The sequence below is a fragment of the Mya arenaria genome, chromosome 9, assembly GCF_026914265.1.
Source record: "Mya arenaria isolate MELC-2E11 chromosome 9, ASM2691426v1".
Classification (NCBI taxonomy): Eukaryota; Metazoa; Mollusca; class Bivalvia; order Myida; family Myidae; genus Mya; species Mya arenaria.
In genome coordinates this window covers 278,447-299,360 of record NC_069130.1, presented here as the reverse complement: position 1 = coordinate 299,360, position 20,914 = coordinate 278,447, and the positions used below count along the sequence as shown (strand labels likewise).

Genomic DNA, 20,914 nt, shown 5'->3' with positions numbered 1-20,914 from the left:
AGATATATCTAGCTATGAAGTTTCAAGTTGATACCTCTTATTTTCTTTAAGACAAGCCCCGGACAAAACTTAAAGCATGAAAAATAATAATGGGCAGTTACTCTAAATCTAAGAAAGCAAGAGTTACTGTTATTGCGCAATGCACTTGCCTCCATGAGATCTATCTACATATGAAGTTTAAAGTTGATTACTCTTATATTCTACAAGATATGCCCCGGACAAAACCTTAAAGCATGAAAATTAACAAAGGGCAATAACTCTGAAAATATGGAAGTACGAGTAACAGTTCTTGTGCTCTGCACTTGCCCTCAATGTGATCTATCTACATATTAAATTTCAAGTTAATACCACTTTTAGTTTACAATATATACCGAACAAATGAAAAACGGGATGCGACCGCCGCCGCCGACAAAAATAACCCCTATATGTCGCTTTTTCAGGCGACACATACACTACATGTATTAGTTCAACTTTTCCTCCAAATAATTACCTATGTAATATATTTGAAGAAAGAGACGTCACATGCCGGAACATTCCTAGTCAGCCAAAGAAGGTTTTAAAGATAAATTGAATCTGCAAAATGTTCATAAAATCAAAGGACTGAAAGTTAGTTATGCAAATACACTATATTAAACCTTATATTTTGTTTGAGGAATTCATCTTCAAAAACTAGAAGCACTCTTCAAAGTTTTGCTGTTGTATCCATGGTTTAAATAAAAATCCAAGCAATCCATTGAGTCAGTATCTGCCCTTTATTTTTACGAATTGTCTTTAAAACATCACCATAAAAATCGGGATGAGCAATACTATTAGCCATCAGCGATTTAAGACTTCTATTGTACTTTGATATAATATTATAATGACCATCAACAAATTTTGAGAAAGTTTTCCTTAATTTATGATATCTGAAACCCTGTTTAAGAAGTTTTTCCGTCATAGGTTTATTGCGAGAGCTGAAATTTTGGACATCTGTACATATTCTAACGAACCTCATCAACTGAGAAATAAAAACACCATATGATGGTGAACTAGGAATATCTCCATCTAAAGAAGGGTAATTTAAATTTTAAAATTAAAATTATCACGTTTATCATAAAGATTGATATTCAATCTATCTTCCCTTACTTCGAGTTGCAGATCTAAATTGGACGCTTTAAAAAGGAGTAGATGTTTTAAACAATATTTTCATTTATATGCCTCCTTAAGGATTTATATTTCAAATTTTATTGAAATTAATAAAAAAAAAATGAAAACGTTATGGAAACTTTTCGAAAAATGTACGGAAATTGACGTGAGATCCAATCATGGAGAAGTGGAATTCACTCAAAACTCATTTATTTTTAACAAATATTTAATACCTTACACATATTGGAATATGATTAATAAGGGGTTTATATTTCAAAATTTAATGAAATTGAACTAAACAGAGACGAACGTTTAGAAACCATTCGAAAAATGTACGGAAATGGAAGTGAAGTACAAATTTGAAGTCCACATAGGACTCATTTATTTTTCACATCCGTTATTGTACACATATTAGAATACGATTTATAGAGACTTTGTGCAACGAAGCAGTGACTACGCCGATTTCTACGTCCTGACATTTCGGGCGTTTCACACTACGCGGTTAAGATGTTAACATCAAATATCTACGAAAGGTGACATAACATTTACGGCGGTGTAATAGATTATCAGTACAAAGACAGAAAATACTTTATGCCAAAACAGAAAAATGGAAATATATTGTTAGTATAAAATGAGTTCATAATTGAAATGATAGTCATTGCGTTTTTAATTACTTATTACTGCTATATACATGCAGTGTGGGATTTGTGTAGTGTTTTGACTATTTAAACGGATTTTTAAGTGTTTTAGTTTAAAAAATCTATTTATATCATAATATATTTGTGTTGCCCGTGTTAACAAAATGGGCTCGTTTCCGTGTAGTGTCTGTGTAAAGGCATGTGCCATTGACTCAATATGTTGTGACAATTGTAATTTGTGGTACTATCTGACATTTTGTTAGATAAGAAAGGTTGAGCTTAACTCTTTGAACCGAAAAATTGAACTTGACTTGGAACGTTCAAGTATTGCTTGTAATAATTCCGCATAAATCGTATTGATAGTCCTTTCCTAGTCTATATATGTAGCTGTCTCTCCAAAAAGCTATTTTTCTTGCCATATTAACAGTCATACAGATTGTTCAGGGATTTGTATTTCGTTTAGGTCGCTTCATAATCAACGCTTTTGCACAATATGTAATAGTATTGATATTGAAGATGAGCTTCACTTTGTTTGTGTTTGCTATGTTTTTGATGATTTACCCACAGCATATTTAAAACGAAAATACTGTGTTAGGCCTATCATGATGAAATACATTGACCTTACGCAAGATACGAACTATTAAATTGAACTCAACATGTGAAAATTTAGTTCTAAAGGATTCGAACGTCGTCATAACATTGTAAATAATTGTGTTCTTACTATGGTATAGCACCGGCTACTAGAGTTGTGAAAAACAAGCACAACATGACAGTTACATCAAGGTAAAACACATGTACGTCTGACTATGTTTAACTTGGTTTACCATTATGAGAGATAATGAAAGGGTTCACACACACGCGCGCGCGCACGCACGCACGCACACACACACAACACACACGCACGCACGCACGCACACACACCACACACGCACGCACGCGCGCGCACACACACACACACACAACACGCACGCATGCACGCACACACAACTGTAACATCGTTCTGCAATAAATAAAAACTTCATGAATTCCTCCCGCTATTTAAAGATCATAGTAGTCTGCAAACACACGCACGCACACACACCACACACGCGCGCGCGCGCACACACACACACACACACACACACACACACACACACACAACACGCACGCATGCACGCACACACAACTGTAACATCGTTCTGCAATAAATAAAAACTTCATGAATTCCTCCCGCTATTTAAAGATCATAGTAGTCTGCAAACTTAGTGCATTTCACTGCTCCACTATAGGATTTCACGTCGATTTCTGTATATATTTTTCGAAAAGCTTTTATGACTTCGCCAATTTTTGATCAATTTTATTAAAGTTTGAAATATAAATCATATATGAAACATTATCCAATATGTGCACACTAAAAGTATTCGTTTATAATAAAGGGATTAATGGAAAAGTTTGAATTATGTCTTCTTTTTTTATCAATTTCTATAAAATTTAAAATATAAACCTTTTATAAAGAATATTCCAATATGTGTACAATACAAAAATTGTTAATAATAAATAAGTGGATTTCACTTTTTACCACGGAATTATGCCGTCGATAATTCTATCTAAAAATTAATGTTTACGGTATGAAGATATTAAAATAATTTGTTTGTTTGCTAAAGGGCAAATAATATTTTTTATCAGTATTGTTATACATACTCGGCCGAATGGCAAAGAAAAAAACAACATATTACATAGGCAGGATTTGAAAAAGAGGCTTGTATCTTCCTGGCGTAGAGTGGTTGGTTCATTCCCCGTCGACATAAACGTAGTTTATGTGTCATTGACGTTGAATGTACCATCTATTGAGTCGGTGGGACTTCTTTCTCATACACCAGAGCGATGATGCTATGCGTACACCATAATAGTTTGATCTATCCTCTGATGAATGAGAATGGTGGGACTAGTGAGTGTTGAAGATTTAAAACGCCGTAGCAATTGGCACGGTTATAACGATGTTGTAGTACGTGATGACAGCTTATGTGTTTTCAAAGACAACAAGACAGTACCATTTGAAGGCTCGCCATTACCCTTCATATATTCTAACCTCAGTTCAATTTAAAAAGTAACAATTGTTTGTTTCACTGATAGTTCTGGCACAGATTTAGTATTAAAAATAAGTATAACTGCCGTGTTCTGTTTAACAATGTCGATCTGTGTAAAAGAAATACTCTGCAAAATTCCGTGTCTTCTTCAAGCCGGGTGAAATGTGAAGAGGTCAAAATTATGACGATACGAAAATACTCCCAAGTGACAGGTCGAAAATGCGCCGCACGTTTATTTCGCATTTCTTCCCACCTCCGTCACTGAAGCATATTCACATTGTCGCATGTCGTTCGTTTGCCGCGAAAATGCAAATGCACAGAATGGCAGAATTTAGTAGTATAAAGAATTGAACGGGAAGTTAACTAAGTTTGATCGCTGCGGCCATTTTTCTAATGCAGATAGAGAATAAAACATGGATACAACTGTGGTAAGTTAATACTGACATACTAATTAAATCTTTATTATAATTATTGTCTCCAAACGTCAATCTCTTAACGGATTAGAATGTATTTAATAAATATATTAAGGCAAACTTGAAAGTCATAAAAAAACACATAAAATTGAACATTAAAACATGTTTAATCTGTTTGAAGTGACCTTTGATACCGACTGACAGGAACATAACATCGTTACATAAACATATAATTAGCACAATGATAAAATTACGTTCAACTTATCAATGTGACAAAACCATCCCGAAATATTTATAATACATTGTATGAAATAGTTCCATTAATTACACTTTAAACAAAAATACACCCATTCACTTGTCAAACAATGCAATTTGGCGCCAAGTCTACGACAAATATACTCATACAATGAAAATAAATACAATTTCCGGCAGTAATTGTCGGCTGTCCAAGCGCTGAATGACGGCGCGGTAACCCCCCCCCCCCCCCGAAAAAACACGTGCGCAAACAGTGCCACATATGAATCCCTTTGAAACAGACAGGGGGAACAGTTTCATTGTGTTAAATGGCAGATAAAAATATTTCCCCGACGTCAATCTCCAAACGGATTGTATTTAGGAAATTTATTCAGGCAAGGCCTGAAAGAAAGAAGACATTCAACATTGTAACAGTAATAAGATCGTACTTGTTTAAGATTCTCACACTGTCTTGTAAAAAGCCAAGGTGTTGGTGTTTGTCGTTTTAAAATAGAAAAAAAAAACTTTTGGCATTTGCTGATTATGCTATATAAAATCTGTTTGCAACCTCCAGATGTTATATTTCACTCCACGAGTAGGTCTTCCATGTTAAACACACATGTATTGGGGGCCTTTGAGAGTAATGCTGTATTATATATTGTTCTCAAGGTCAGAGGGTTCTACATTTTCAGATGTAACCAAGTATTCAGCACGTTCAAGTGCGTTTTTCGTAATTTATTATATGTTTCGTTTATTGCTTGTTTCGATAAGAGTTGCTTATTCGTTATAACTTCCATGCGGATATAGTGGTCACATAAGTTGATATTGTCTAATCCAAGCTCAAAACAGCGGTCAAATGTTTTTTCCGTTCAATTCAAGGACTTTGTATTTATCCGGGTTATAAAAGATCTGAATAACGTGGAATGTTGACAACATATGTCTAATATTTGGTCCATGTCTTATTTATAGAATGATAATTGTACCATGTCATCTGCTATAATTGTATGTGTCGACCATAAATAAACAATCACAGGGCACTATATTCTGTTTGCCTTATTAGCAAATCGATAAACACCCGATTCATACTCAGCGATCACTTCCGGCCCTGTGGGCATCCTTGTAACACAAGGATATCATCTGACATTAGTCCTTGTATTTTTATGGTCAAAGGCCATGCAGCCATCTAAAAAGCAAAACAGACGAATTCTTCTTTGGCAAAATGTAGGCTTTCGCGTATGGCAAACGAAGTCATAATACATACAAATTTCTTTTAAAACCCGCCTTGCTGTTTACTCAGGTTGTCTAAGAGTTTTCCTTTGCATCTTCATGGACAAGATGAAGACAAGGTAGTAGTGCGTTAGTGGCTAGGTTCAAATGATCTACGCCCACCAGGTGTATGAACCGTATATTGTTGATTGCATTGGCTGGTAGGATTGTCCTCGAAAAAAACGCTGGGCCACTGCACCGAAAGGCCGGACATTGAGCGATAGCTGCAACTTGATATCAACTGCAAACGCCTGTCTGATTTCGATTTGCGTCGTTTGAGTTCCTGATTTTCTGTCTTTTGCAACTTAGCTTCATCGTCGGAAACAACGGCGAGAGTTTTACTTGTATAGCAGTTTACATTGCCCAAGCCGCATTCTGAATAATCCGCAATTCTTAATAATTCTTGGTGCTGGGGAATCTTTTCAAATGTCTCAGAGACATGCTCCATGCAGCACGCTTGTTTTTCTTTATTTTACAATGTCCAGTTTATTTTGAACTTCCTGCACTTCACATATGGAATTGTACTAAATTTGCTTTTTATTTTTTTCAACTCTTAAACTAAGTCAGGCTTTAGTTGTGTTTTTTTACCTTAATATTAACTTAAAAAACTAAAGCCACGCACTTGAAATCATTTTTTTAAGCTAAATAACTGAAATCTGGAATTCCTGACGGATATATAGATAACGAAGATTTCCACATCATCCTGCATTCAAGAAATCTATACAGCTTGAGGTAAAAATATATTTCTGTCACATGATTGAGGTAAAATATACTCCTGTCACATGATTGTCGCACAAAGCATAAACAACCCATGCCAATACAAATAAAGTGCTACAACTGACAACTGCTTTGCGGGTTAAGACCATTTTGTAGACAATTCTTTATAAATGGAAATACATTAACTCTAATGAAACTAATGCGCACACCTTTAAACTGATTAACAACTAACTTATGACTGTGTACAACAATACAGCTTTTTTGGAATGATGCTTTGTAGACAAAAAGCCTGAATTGCTAATTATGTGACTTTCCCATAATGAACAATTCAAAACTGTTAAAAAAACTACAAACAATGAGCATTCCAATTGTACTCATCATGCAGATAACTTTTGCAAGTAAAATAAAATAATTTTGATTAAAAAGAAAAGTATTTTGAGTGACAAAGTCATCACCCAAAAATAAGCATTAAACGTGCGGAATACAATTAGTATTATGAATCAAGAGTCATACTACATGTTCATTACTGTAACAATGAAAACTACAGGGACTTAAAACGTTATTTGCCAGCGTCATGTCAATATCAAATAATTGCTTATTTTTTATAATGATAATGTTGGTCGATTCTAATTCGATTTAATTCGTGTTTTGTATTTGACTTTTGCAATGACATAGCCTGCGTCCATACCTTGAAATAAACGGTGAGATAGGCTGACGAACCAACATAAGTAGTTCAAATCCAAATTGCTTAATTTGTATTATTTCCTTCATGACTTTGGCAAAGTAAATGCTTACCTGCTTACCTGCCTACCTGCCTACTTACCTCAAAGTAACATCCAGGCAGACGGACCCCAATATCGACTCCTTTATTCCCCATTCGTATTGCAGGGGTATAAACATCAACTATTTCTTTCTTTGATATGACGAACAACATGTTATTATGTATACATGCATATCAATGCTAATTAGCCTTACGTCTCAAAATGTGCATGACCTAGTATCAGAATACCGTTAAGGTGGTTAAACCAATGTTATTATCAAATTAAGGATCTACTACAACAAAAACAGGTCTCAAGAAATTATAAACCAACAGTTTACCAACATTTGATGAAAAAACATTATAAAATATATATGAATTTTAAGCAAAAAAGCCACTAAAACCCTCGCATAGGAAATATATCATTAATACTTATTACAAAACAGAAATTTAGCTAAAACATGTTGATTGTTACATCTTCAAAATTAGATCCAAACGTCTTACTCACCTAACGCATACTCCCCTGATGGTTGGTCCAAAAATTATGAATTAACTAAATAAAGAACACCAACAACACACACGATGAACTCATACTAAATACTGTAATGTGTGTAAAATACCAAATATCAAATAATTAACACTATTGATGGAGAAACATTTTTCATTAATAAGTTTAATATAATTGACAAATGTGTATTTGATAAATTTTGGATATATATCTACATATTATGACTTGTTAACAATTCGCCCTCATATTGAAATAAGACAAAAAAACAGCAGACAAAATTGACCAATGACTTTGTTGATAAACACAATGGAAAGGCGAAACTAAGACTTTGGCTGGGGAAAAGAGGGATGGCGGGATGTTGTTATCGAGTAATATGCCTCATGCATTCACCAATATCTATGAATAGGGTGTTTATAAAATATATTTTCATGTTTCTGTTCAGAATTTGAAATGTTTCCTTTTCATTTTAGGTACGTCATTTCCTGTAAATGGAAGTTTCAGGCCGAAGAGCCAACACAGATGTAGCTGCAGGCTCTGCGAAAGCGACGCCCCTCTGCGAGCCATGCCGGGCCGAAGGGAAAGAACAAGAGGCCCATGGATTCTGCAACAACTGTAATGTGTACATTTGTCCATCATGCATCAAAGTCCATGAGATACTGACGGTCACGAAATATCACAATGTGCTTGGCAAACAAAAAATGCCAATTCATTATCCGTCAAGTCAAAAGGCTGCTGACGTCTCGGGTTTAGATCTTTGCCAAGACCATCCATCAGAAGTAAGCAAGTTCTACTGCCCAGAACACGAGCAGTTTGGTTGCTGGGATTGCATTGTTCTAAACCACAGGACCTGCAAGATTGATTATATACCAAAAGTCGCGCATTCTTTCACAGCAAGCAGCGAGTTCAAGGTTTTAGTTGACAAGGTGGCAAAGCTTGAAGCAGATTTAAACACTTGGAAAAGAAAACTTCAATCTGATAAACAGTCGGTGCTTGATTTAAATCAAGTCCAATTGAAAAGGTTAGAAGAGTTTAGAGTAGAAATCAATGAATATCTCGACAAACAAGAAAAAGCGCTCGTCGAAGCAATGGACAAAGCAAGAAAGAAAGACACAGACCGTATACAGAGATGGCGGGAAGATATAGACGCTGCGAAATTAACACTGGCTGAGACGAAATCTAGGCTAGAGGCGCAGGACAAAAACGCTAACCACATTTATGTAACAGCTAGACATGCACAACAGATACTGGGTGATATGCAAACATTGATAAAGAAAGTTGAGACGGAAAACATGGTGACGCGATATAAGTTTAGTCGAGATAAGAAGACCGAAGACCTGCTGATGTGGGAAGACGTGATAGGGAAGGTTATTGAACATTTAGGTAGGTGCAAAAACCGAAGGAATTAAGAGGAATAGATCGATAACAAACGAAATACCTCTGAAATCGAAGTTTTATTTCAGTGGTAAAGTAGTTAAATTAAATGACTCGTTTTTGCTCTCCATGCAAACCTTTTGGGTGAATCAAAATATGTAATATATCGTGGTTCTTTTATATGACCTGACTTCTTATATTGCTTTGCGATATGCTTCTTATTCTTATTATTATTATCAGTATTATTATCATTATTATTATTATTATTATTATTATTATTCAGACTTCTTTACGACTAAGTGGAACCGTGCAACTGACATAAACATTATGACTCCGGAAGACACAAAAACATGCTTGATAAGAGGCTCGGCCGTGCTTAGGCCCGATACCCTCCTCCTTGCTGACCTTTACAACCAATGTCTGAAAACGTTAGACCTGACCACCGGTAAGGTGACGTCACGTCTGTCGCTATACGAAAAACCCTGGGATGTCTGCGTGCTGCCGGAGGACAGGGCCGCCGTCACTCTATCTTATGGGCATCAGACCAAGGTTCAGTTTATCAACACTGGGAATGCACTGGAAACAGACAAATATATTGTAGTGTCGGCATTTTGCAGGGGAATAGCACACCAGGATGGTAGGCTTTACTTGACATTTCCACACACGTCGCCTCGAATAGAAGTAAGAACTATGAATGGAGATGTTTTACAAACCATTGGTAATTCACCGCTTCAAGACAAAGTATTTTATGGTCCGTCTTTCTTGACCATAAGTCGCGACGATATTAGCACCATATATGTATCGGACAAAAACCGAACGTTATTGCAGATGAGCCTGCAGGGGGAAGTGCTTCAAAAAAAATCTTACGAGGAACTGGTTGATCTTGGCGGCCTCGCGGACGTGGGTGGGGGACAGGTGATCGTTTGTTGCAGCAACACCGTAATGGTGATTTCCGGGCTTGATGGTAGAATGAAGACTATACTGGAGACGAACGATGGGATGAAGCGTCCGTACACAGTGGCTTACTGTCCGACAAATAAAAAACTCCTCGTTGGAGGGAATGATAATCGTGTAAATGTTTACGACCTTGCAAATCAGTAAACTACCAGAAATACCTTGCATCCTTTACTTCATTTTATATCCATCTGCAACAAGGACACTGTCGTTCGGCTGAGCATAAACTCATTTGTGATTTAATGTTTATCATGAACAATTGCCAAACAGAAAACCGTATACTATGTTCTAACTCTACGCTAATGCTTACAAAAGGTATGCATAAAGTGCCTGCTTGTCAAGGGAAATGTATTGTATTTGACACATTCATATGCAATTTAGCAATGTATTTTCTCTAAACTATCTACACACGTGTATATATACTTTTACAAGCAGGCACTTTATATACTTTGTGTTGTTAACTTCAGCCAAATAATGCGACAATCCTTTACTGACCAGTATTTGTTTCAATCGATCAAGAAGTAGAACAAGTTTTTAACTTAGTTTTAAAATGTGAGTGTTATAGCGATATTAGAGAGCCTTATGTAAATGACGACTCTTCAAAAATGTTCGAATGAGGACATTGCTAGAGTTGCAATCATTGAGCTATGAGGACATTGCTAGAGCTTCTATCATTGAAATGTGTTGACATTGCTGGAGTTGCTACCAGTGAGTTGTGTGGAAAAAGTTTTTATCATCGAACTGTGCAGACATTGCTAGATCTTCTATCATTGAGCTATGTTGACATTGTTAGAGTTTTTATCATTGAACTGTGCATATATTGCTGGTGTTGTTAGTATTGAGCTGTGAAGACATTGCTAGAGTTGTCAGTATTGAACTGTGTGGACATTGCTAGAGTTGTTAGTATTGAACTGTGTGGACATTACTGGAGTTGTTAGTGAGAACTGTGTAGGCATTGCTGGAGTTGTTAGTATTGGACTGTGTGTACATTGCTGGAGTTGTTAGTATCGTACTGTGAAGACATTGCTTGGGTTGTTATGATTGAACATTGAAAACATTGCTGGAGTTGTTAGCATCAACGAACGATGGACGTTAAAACATATTCGTACATTTATAATTAAAAATGATGAAACAAGGAATTCGAACAGCAATACTACTGTTCATTAGTTTTTTTTCATTAACCTTGTATGTTTTTGTATTATTATTGAGTGTTTAACTATCTTTGGTTCTGCATTATTATTGCCTGTTCCACCATACATGGTTCTGTATTATTACTGCATGTTTTACAATGTTTGCTTCTGTATAATTGCATGTTTAACAATGTTTGCTTTTGTGTTATTGCATGTTTTACAATGTTTGCTTTTGTATTATTATTGCCTGTTTCACTATATTTGGTTCTGTATTATCATTGCATGTTTTACAATGTTTGCTTCTGTGTTATTGCATGTTTTACAATGTTTGCTTCTGTATTATTGCAATATTTACTATGTTTGTTGCTGTATCATTGCAATATTTACTATGTTTGTTGCTGTATTATTGCAATATTTACTATGTTTGTTGCTGTATCATTGCATGTTTTACAATGTTTGGTTCTGTATTATTGCAACATTTACTATGTTTGTTGCTGTATTATTGCAACATTTACTATGTTTGTTGCTGTATTATTGCAATATTTACTATGTTTGTTGCTGTATTATTGCAATATTTACTATGTTTGTTGCTGTATTATTGCAATATTTACTATGTTTGTTGCTGTATTATTGCAATATTTACTATGTTTGTTGCTGTATTATTGCAATATTTACTATGTTTGTTGCAGTATTATTTGTAAACAAACATGTATGTGTTAGGAGCATTTGTAAGTGTATCTACATTTAAATAAACCATCTTTCCGTTATGTTAGTTATTGTGTCAATGCGCTCTTATTCTTTTACAACTTTGGTCCAAGTTTGAGAATCAGATTTAGAAACGATTATTTGAAATGTAATTAAACTATTTTCTATCAAACATTGGATACTAGATGTGTTGTTTTGTTGAATTGTAGTGTTTCATATACATATTGGATATCAAGGCGAAGGATGTTAGGTTGAACATCTGACGTTTTACTCATCAATGTTCCAGAAATAGTAGCGTTTCAATACTGATCTGAAACAGCAATACATAACACAAGTCAGAACATTTTTGTAGAATTGTTTTGTTCGTGAAACAAATTCTTTTCATTAACATATTTTCCAATTCCTACGTAACATTGTGACATGATGGAAACAAATGAAATATTGTTAATGAAACTTGGAGTGAAAATTCAAACCATTTGTTGGATAATTTCACAAAAGAGAACACCGTTCATTGGAAAGTGGCTTCTGGGACTCCATTTCACATCTTGGGGCAAGTATGGTCTTTGTATTTGTTTAAACGTACAATGTTTGTTGTTCTGATATAACGAAATGACGCTTTACAATGACTAGAACATGGGTTTACAACAATTGAGAGCAGAGTATGCTAAGTGCTAAATGTTTTTACTTACTTGTTGTTAATTGTTTGAATTAAATCATGTTTTTACCATTACAGACCATTGGCTCCTTTCCATATTTGTAGGTCATGAAGCTTAATGGTTTGTGATTTATAAAACGTGCTAAAGATGCATTTGTTTACATTTTCATTGCATTGTATGAGCTACTGCGGCGGATGTGGTCACTTTATTGAATACATAGTGGTTACGTCCAACATTTTTTTTTATAATAGTTGTTCATTTTTTGAACGTTTTATATGTTAAGTATACAAGTTGAACTTAATTATAATTATTAACACCATATGGTGTTGGAGGTCGTGAAACACTAAAAATAAGTTTCAATTCATAAATTGGTCAACTGACAATTGACTATATATGAAAACTATTTAGTGATCTCTCTACTTTACAGAAACGATATTATTAAGCACTACCACATTTCGGCTATAACATGACTTCGCATAGTATATTTATTAACCATATTTTACATGCAAATATGGATTCAAAATGATTAAACAATAATTTGGTTTAATTAATAAATAATTTAGACAAAGACATAGTATAGTTACAAATCCATTACATTATTACCTCAATAACAAGTTAGTTACATACCTTTAACAGAATAACACAATCATTCAAAACATATTGTTAGGATGAGTGCTAGATTAGGTGCCAAAGAACCGCATGTCAAAAGACTATTACTAAAACTGAGTATTCTCAATGATTTAACTTTGCAGAAATAAAAAATGCAAAACTTAAATATAAATATTGGTTCTTTTCATATATATCAATAAATGATCAACTTATTTTTTATGTAAAATGTCTTTTTAAGATGAGTAATGCTAACTTATCAAAATTGAATTATAGTCATATTTATATGTTAATGATAGAATCTTCATTGTGTTGAGTGACATATAAACATTCTTTTATTACATTATGTTTTATAGACTGGTATTTACATGCATATAAGTTTTATTACGATAGAAGCAGCCACAACAAAGCCAAATAATGTTGAATGTATTGTGTCAAACATTTTGCACTTGTTTTTGTTACTGTTTTCTCCCTTTAATATTTCTGATTTAACTAGTCACACAGTGATTGTAAACATTCCACTGACCGTTAAAAACAATGGCGTGTTTATATGATTCGTCAAAGGGTTTAATTCAGGATCTTGCAACAGTTTATCTATCTCATTGTTTATAAACTGTCTACGAGTTTCATTGCTATTTTATTAATATGTCTACTAAAGTTTTGTCTATAACGTATTTATGGCAAATAATGAAATTTTGTCGTTCAGGTATCCAGATTGAGCGGAATATTGAGCAAGCACGTATAAATATTTTCATTTCACCTTTATGACGATATCCGGGCGGTTCGAGGAAGAAACACAGGCGAGTTGAGATTGGATATTATTTTACCTGGTACCATCTTTATGACCATATCCGGGCGGTTTGAGGAAGAAAAACAGGCGAGTTGAGATTGGATATTAATAACCTGGTACCACCTTTATGACGATATCCGGGCGGTTCGAGGAAGAAACACAGGCGATTAGAGATTGGATATTAAATTACCTGGTACCACCTTTTTGACGATATCTGGGCGGTTCGAGGAAGAAACACAGGTGAGTTGAGATTGGATATTAAATATTTGGTGCCACGTTTATGACGATATTCGGGCGGTTCGAGGGAAAAAACAAAGGCGATTTGAGATGGGATTAAAATTACATAGTACCATCTAAATGGCGATATCCGGCCGGTACATGGAAGAGACACAGGGGATTTTAGATGGGATTAAAATTACATAGAAATACCTTAATGGCGATACCCGGGGGGAATGAACAGGGGATAAAAGATGGGACTAATGACAATACCACCTTAATTGCGATATCCTGGCGTTACAAAGAAGGAACACAGGGGATATGAGATGAGATTTAGATGTTTATGTACTCTGTGAAGTATGGCCTATCAAAGTACCTGAAAGAGAAATGTCGTATCGATATTTCGACAGACAACGACTTTGTGACAGCAATTAAAACCTTCAAGGCGAAATTAACAGATCTTCAGAAGAAGGGAAAAGGGTCGGTAGTTCACAGACCCCAGATTGCAGACTATGATATGAAGAAGCTAATGGACCCTTTCAATGTTGCCTTCAATGTTAACACACCATGCGGGTTACAAAATAAAGTAGGATCAAGTAAAATGGTTGTCAAATACCCTTTAAACTTTGTATTGAAAAGGAAAGTTGTTGCTTGAGCTATAAGTTAGCCGAATAATACCAAGCATGGGAATCAAACCTGTAATTTCCTACTTGCACGTCATGTCATTGCTGGTTCGTTAACTGCAGAACTAAGCTTTTCGGGCAGCTGATTCACTTCAGAACTTTTTTCATATAGCCCTGTCCTGGAACATTTATTAAAAACTTGTCCTGACAGTACACTATTTATTTTATATGCTAGGTTTGGTTTGACATCATGTATCATCTTTGTCGACGAGGACGGGAAAACCTCAGGGTAATGAAGAAGACTACATTTGCGATGGAGGTGGATTCTTCCGGACGAGAATTTGTTCGCAAGATTATGGACGAGGCTGACAAAAACCATGGGTGAGAAAATAACTCTAATTATTTATAGATCAAATTAGAATCTGTAAATGAAATGAACAATTTGTTCGATATAAATGTTCAAATATTAAAGACAAAGTTGTCGTCAACTTCAGTAACTCATTAAGCTATGACGTCACTGAGATATATATGTATATGACATTGTGTCAAAGTAAAATGGTATTCGTGAGGCATTACACATTTTTTTTGTATGTGTTTGAATTTTCAGTATTGATTCAACACCTGATGACACAATCGGTGAGGCAAGAATGTATGCCCGACCATGTGATGATATGTGTCCAGTGAAGAACTTCAAACGGTATATAAGTAGACTTTATCCAGACTTCGATGACCTATGACAGCGGCCACGTGACAGTTTCAACACAACCGATGACTGTTGGTTTTGTAAAAGTCCGCTTGGGAGGAACTTACTTGGTAATATGATGAGTCAGATATCGACAACTGCAGCTCTGTCGCAAAAATACACCAACCACTGTATAAGGGCGACATCCATTTCCGCACTTGATATAGCAGGATTCGAAGCACGGCATATAACCAGAGCAACCGGCCACAAATCAGAAACATCTATCAAAAGCTATGCATCCAGGCTGACTGAGGGTACAACGCGAGAGATGTCGGATGCGCTAAGCAGTGCATTTCTTGGCGCAGAACAAAATGCTCCCATGACGTCAAATATTGTTCCCGAATTGTCAGCGCATGATCTTGATCAAATATTTTCAGCTGAAAATGACTTTTCCTACATCAGAAGCTGACATGACAACCCGTCAGGAGCAATCATTTGTAACCACTAATGTAAGTGTCGACCACAGCACAATTGTTGCACATATCATTCCTGGATCGCCTCAGATAATAAACATCCCTAATAGGGGTGGTGAACAGGCATACTATAATGTAACGCCTGAAATGAGCAACTGCAATGTTCATTTCCATTTCAAAACGGACAAATTATTGTGATTTGGTGTTTCTACTGTTGACTGTTGTGTATTATTAAATCGCTAATTTCACGTTAATACCATATACTCTGTGAAAACAGGAATTAAAACTGCACTCTCACAAAGTGACAGTTCTGACCTTTTTTCAGAATCAGCTGTTTTGGTACATGTAGCAATGCCTTCAATGCAGTGATATAAGATAACTAACAATAGAACAGATCTCAGTTGTTTGGAAAACCGCCTAAAATTACTTTTTTCTTAAAGCTTCAGTAGAAATTTTAGCCATAAAACATTAATTTTTGAACGCTAATATAAAAAACTGCAATCTGAGCTTTCATCAGCAATCTTATATTATTGGTTTCAATTCATTTACGCATACATTGGCTCAATCAAAGACAAAAGAATTGTCAAAACTGTCAATCTGTGAGAGTGCAGCTTTAACTTTTCTTATTAAATTTGGTTATTGTTTAAATGATATTTTGTTTAAAAAATTATGTCAGTGAATATGCTGATTCGTTGTACATTCTGTTATTGTTGTGTATTTTGTTACGTTTTCAGATTTATTGTTACAGAAACAATTACAGAATAAAAATGATTAAACGTGAAAGTTATGTTATGATGATTTTTTTTATAAATATAATTATATAAAAGTAACTGTGTACCTTATAATACAATAAATATTGCATGGCTTCCAGTGTGACAGTACATATTGTCAACATTCGGGTAAATAATGTTGACAATATGTACTGTCACACTGGAAGCCATGCAATATCTATATATTGTTACGACCCCGGCTGACGCTAGGGTTGTTCTGAGATAGTGGTTCCGTAAGCACTATGCTCAGCCTTCGCTTAAAAGAGGATTTTCGTATACGTTCGCTTTTATCTTTTCGGTAGTTAGTGCACCCTGCACTTGGATTAGGGTGAAAGGTGAAGAAACACGTTGTTGGATTAATCGGATTTATTTGCGTTTCTAATAACGCTTTTACACGAACAATGATGAGAAATCACACGGCGTATGTAGCAATCAACAGCAAATTGTGACAATGTCGCGGTTACAGCAAAACAATCGTTTAAATCTTGGCAACTGGCACGGCAGGCGAACATGTGCGAAAATAGCAGTCTAAATATAGCATCAGGTAAGCAAAGTGTTATTTTGCTCTATCTATCCTCGTGAAATGTGTATTGCAAATAATTCTATACAATCTAAAATATGTTTATTCTTAAAACTCGCCTGTATATTAATGCATTTAAAATGGTTATTTATGTCTATTTTCAGGAAAATGGCGAGAAATGGCGTAAAATGGCCTTACAGTTAAAATTCTGTGAATCGACTCTCTTTTTCCATATGAAAAATCCGGCCCTTATATACTGTCTCAGATGGGCGTACCCGAATAATAGGGCATTTGTGGGCAAATTTGGGCGACGTCCCACAAATTGGGGCATGCGGTCAAAAAGTTGGGCCAATTGGCTGACAGCCAAGTGAAATCCAAGATGGCGGCCAAAATGAATCGACAACTTTGGAATATTTTGGAATCATAGTTTCTACTTAATGAAACAGTATAAAGGCGAGATATTTCATCGGTCATGACACCAAACATAAGAAAGAATGAAAACCATCATCACCTGCCGTGAAAACATCATTAAAGTGTTATTTTTCGAAAGTGAAAGTATGCTAGCTAGAGCGTATCGAGGTCACTACTGGCACCAGAACTCCCGAGAATCTTAGCAAAAATGGCGACCCAAACAAGGAAGTGCCAGTGTTTGAATATGAATTAATTAATATTTGTGGATATAAGCCGTTGTTTTGCTGTGAAATACCGCTATAACAAGGTTTTAATTAAGTAAAATGTTATCTCATGTCTAAATCATGACAACACACAATAGCATTACTAGTAGAATCTAATAATCTGATTAACAATAAACAATTAATATTCGAGGAAGGCAAACAAATAGTCATCTTAAGTGCCTTACAATGGATATGCTAACAGTCGGGGCGAAGCTCAACTAGGGCTAGCGCGCCTATATCTTAGGGGCGCGGCTAGTTCTATTTTGTTTTCGCTACCGACAAAGTCACTCAGATTAAAATATGGATATATTTACATAGGACGTTTACAGGTAAGATAAACTCTTTAAACTTTAACAATAATAAATATTATAATATGCCAGGGCATATCAATATTGTTACTCTTTTCTATTTTCAGAACGTGTTCTCTCTCTTATATTATATGGAATACGGTTATTGGAATCTACATGTTTATGATAACTGAAACGGTGCAATAAAGACTAAAAAACGAACCCATGCCTTTCTAACATTCCCATAAGAACCATTTAATAAGCTTGGAAAGTTTAGACTGGTAATAATTACAATATACGTATACAATACACATATGTCCGCTCCAGCAGATGCTGAACATGCTCAACATAGAGGACGCTGACAAAAAAACAACATGTTTATAGTTGAAGCATTATTTTCAGCAATTTTATTCGCAGAAATAAATAGAAATTGCACATTCACGAAAGTACTTTCAAACCAATATTTATCACAGTGTTGTTTGAAATGATTACCTACACATAAACTGAATACTGAAAAGAATGCTCCGACTTAAATATTTCAACACAAAATACTTGTGTATATAAAACCGTAAGAAAATTCTGTTGTTTATATTATCAACAAAAAGACACGGTGGTCATTTCTAGTGAAGTATTATGTGTTGCGATGTATGTTAAGATAACATACTTCCAGGTAACATTATTTTGTGCTTTCTAGATATGTTACGGTGTATCAAATTACTGCAGTAAAGAGTTTGAATGTACTTTCGTAAAAATGCATTTCTTACCATACTACATTTTCTAATCATATAAGGCTTTATGTTCAAGTAATGCGCTGAAAATTGAGCTCTTTAAAACGACAAATGCTGCTTTATCACAAGACGTAAAAGGAATAAATGACCAAGACTGATATCGACATGGCTAGATAAGAACGATATACTGCGATATATTAAATTGGGATAAACTTATACGATTACATCATACTTCTTTCTTATAAAGAAACTCTTGTTTCGTTTTTTTAGAACCTTGGAAAAATAATTATAATCACTGTTGTTTCCTTAGAAACGCATTTCTTTGTCTGTTTTAGGGATAAAACCCCCCAGAACAGAACAGAATGTTTATTATCTTATGCATATACAGCATATCGATGAATCAATAGAACGTTTAGGCAAAACGTCAAGAAATATACAAATTAATATAAACGATAATGAAAGCATGTACAAAGTTAACGAAAACATTCAGCTCAGTGCATGATAGTCAACATAGTATATAAAATAAGCTGCGAGCGATATGTTAACAAATACAATTAACAGGACTGTGATTTGCGTTATTAAGTTATACTATTTATCTAATTAAGACGTTTAATAAAACATTTACAAAAGAAATTAGATAAACTGTTTAGAATAATCTTATTTTTAGTTTTTAACGAACGTTCGTTGTCGTATCAGTTCTACATAAAGAAGTGTTTTATGAAGCCTTTCTGAGCCTTATTGAAACAGAAATGGGGACAAATCTTGCGTTCGAAGGACATTATGGTTGATAATATTATTACAATTGTGTTTGTTTTTGTGAACACACTTAACTGTTTTGAGTACATAGAATGGGGATAAAAGTACTTTACATAAGGAAGGAGTAATCTGGAATTCATTTTATAAGATGACATTTTCAAAACAAACAATTAAGTTTCATGTTAGTTTTTCAAAACTCCCTTTGTCGCTGCTTGTAGGTAGATTCCTGCGTAGGAGGTTTAGAAACATGTAGGATATTGTTAAGTACTGTGTAATCTTCATCAATTCGGGGAAAAGTTAGTATTTAAAATCAACATTTTCAAAAAGCAATAATCAGGGCCGTTATTAGTTTTCATTTTCAATCCAAGTGTAGATTTTTATAAAACACACTATGCTTCACATTTGACCATGCAACGTGGAAAATATAGAAAGCATTGTTTGAGTTGGAGCAATAACTTGAATGACCAATATCAAATATTGCCTACTTATAAGCTGACAGTTTGTTACGATTCAAGTTTAGCCATTACAGTAAAATATGGGTTATAAGTAAAATCCACGCGTAAGAGAATATTTTCTGACTAAAATACAAAATGTCAACTAACTGCCTGGTACTGAATATTCAGAGAAATCGTACGATTATTTTTGTGTTTTAATTCATGTTTGGAATACCTAAATGTTTTGACAGCATGTACATCTTTTACATGTGCTTATGTACATTAATATGTATTTGTTTTGTATATTTTGTTATGTGTTTTGGTGGTTGACTTATTTCTTACATGCCATCATGCATGTACATACCCAGGGGATTTTTAAAAAAAGTTGAGTCAAAGTAAACCTGTGAGGAAAAGTTGTGTTTGATTTTTGGCTGGAACTCATGACCGATGGGACACTAGAAAAACTTATTTGCTTGGTGTAGGGATCATGGATCATGCCTGTATAAAACTACTATGTGGGGTTCCCATCTGTAGCCGACTTATCATAAAATATATAGATAGCCTTTGACAAATCATTTCTTTTTATGCATAAAAGCAAATATAATCAAATGACAAGCCACGTATCGATTTACAAAAAAAATAATTATGCGCAATAAACAAGCCCATGTCGTTCCGGAAGACAATAATGTTTGATCGGTGAGGCCATTTTCATGCAAGCAGAAAGCAAGTTAAACACGGATAAAACGGTAGTAAGTTTATATTGACATACTTATTTATCCTAATTATAATTATCATCATAATTATGTCTTAGGTAG

The 20,914-nt window shown here is 34.8% G+C and overlaps 1 protein-coding gene across 1 annotated transcript; it reads left to right on the top strand.

Moving 5' to 3' along the window:
- The first annotated feature begins 8,740 nt into the window (after positions 1-8,740).
- Positions 8,741-10,791, top strand: LOC128245480 (uncharacterized). The gene is made up of 2 exons (XM_052963662.1): positions 8,741-9,104; positions 9,379-10,791. The coding sequence occupies exons 1-2, from the start codon at positions 8,810-8,812 to the stop codon at positions 10,194-10,196; spliced, it is 1,113 nt and encodes a 370-aa protein (XP_052819622.1). The 5' UTR covers positions 8,741-8,809; the 3' UTR covers positions 10,197-10,791.
- The last annotated feature ends 10,123 nt before the right edge of the window (positions 10,792-20,914 follow it).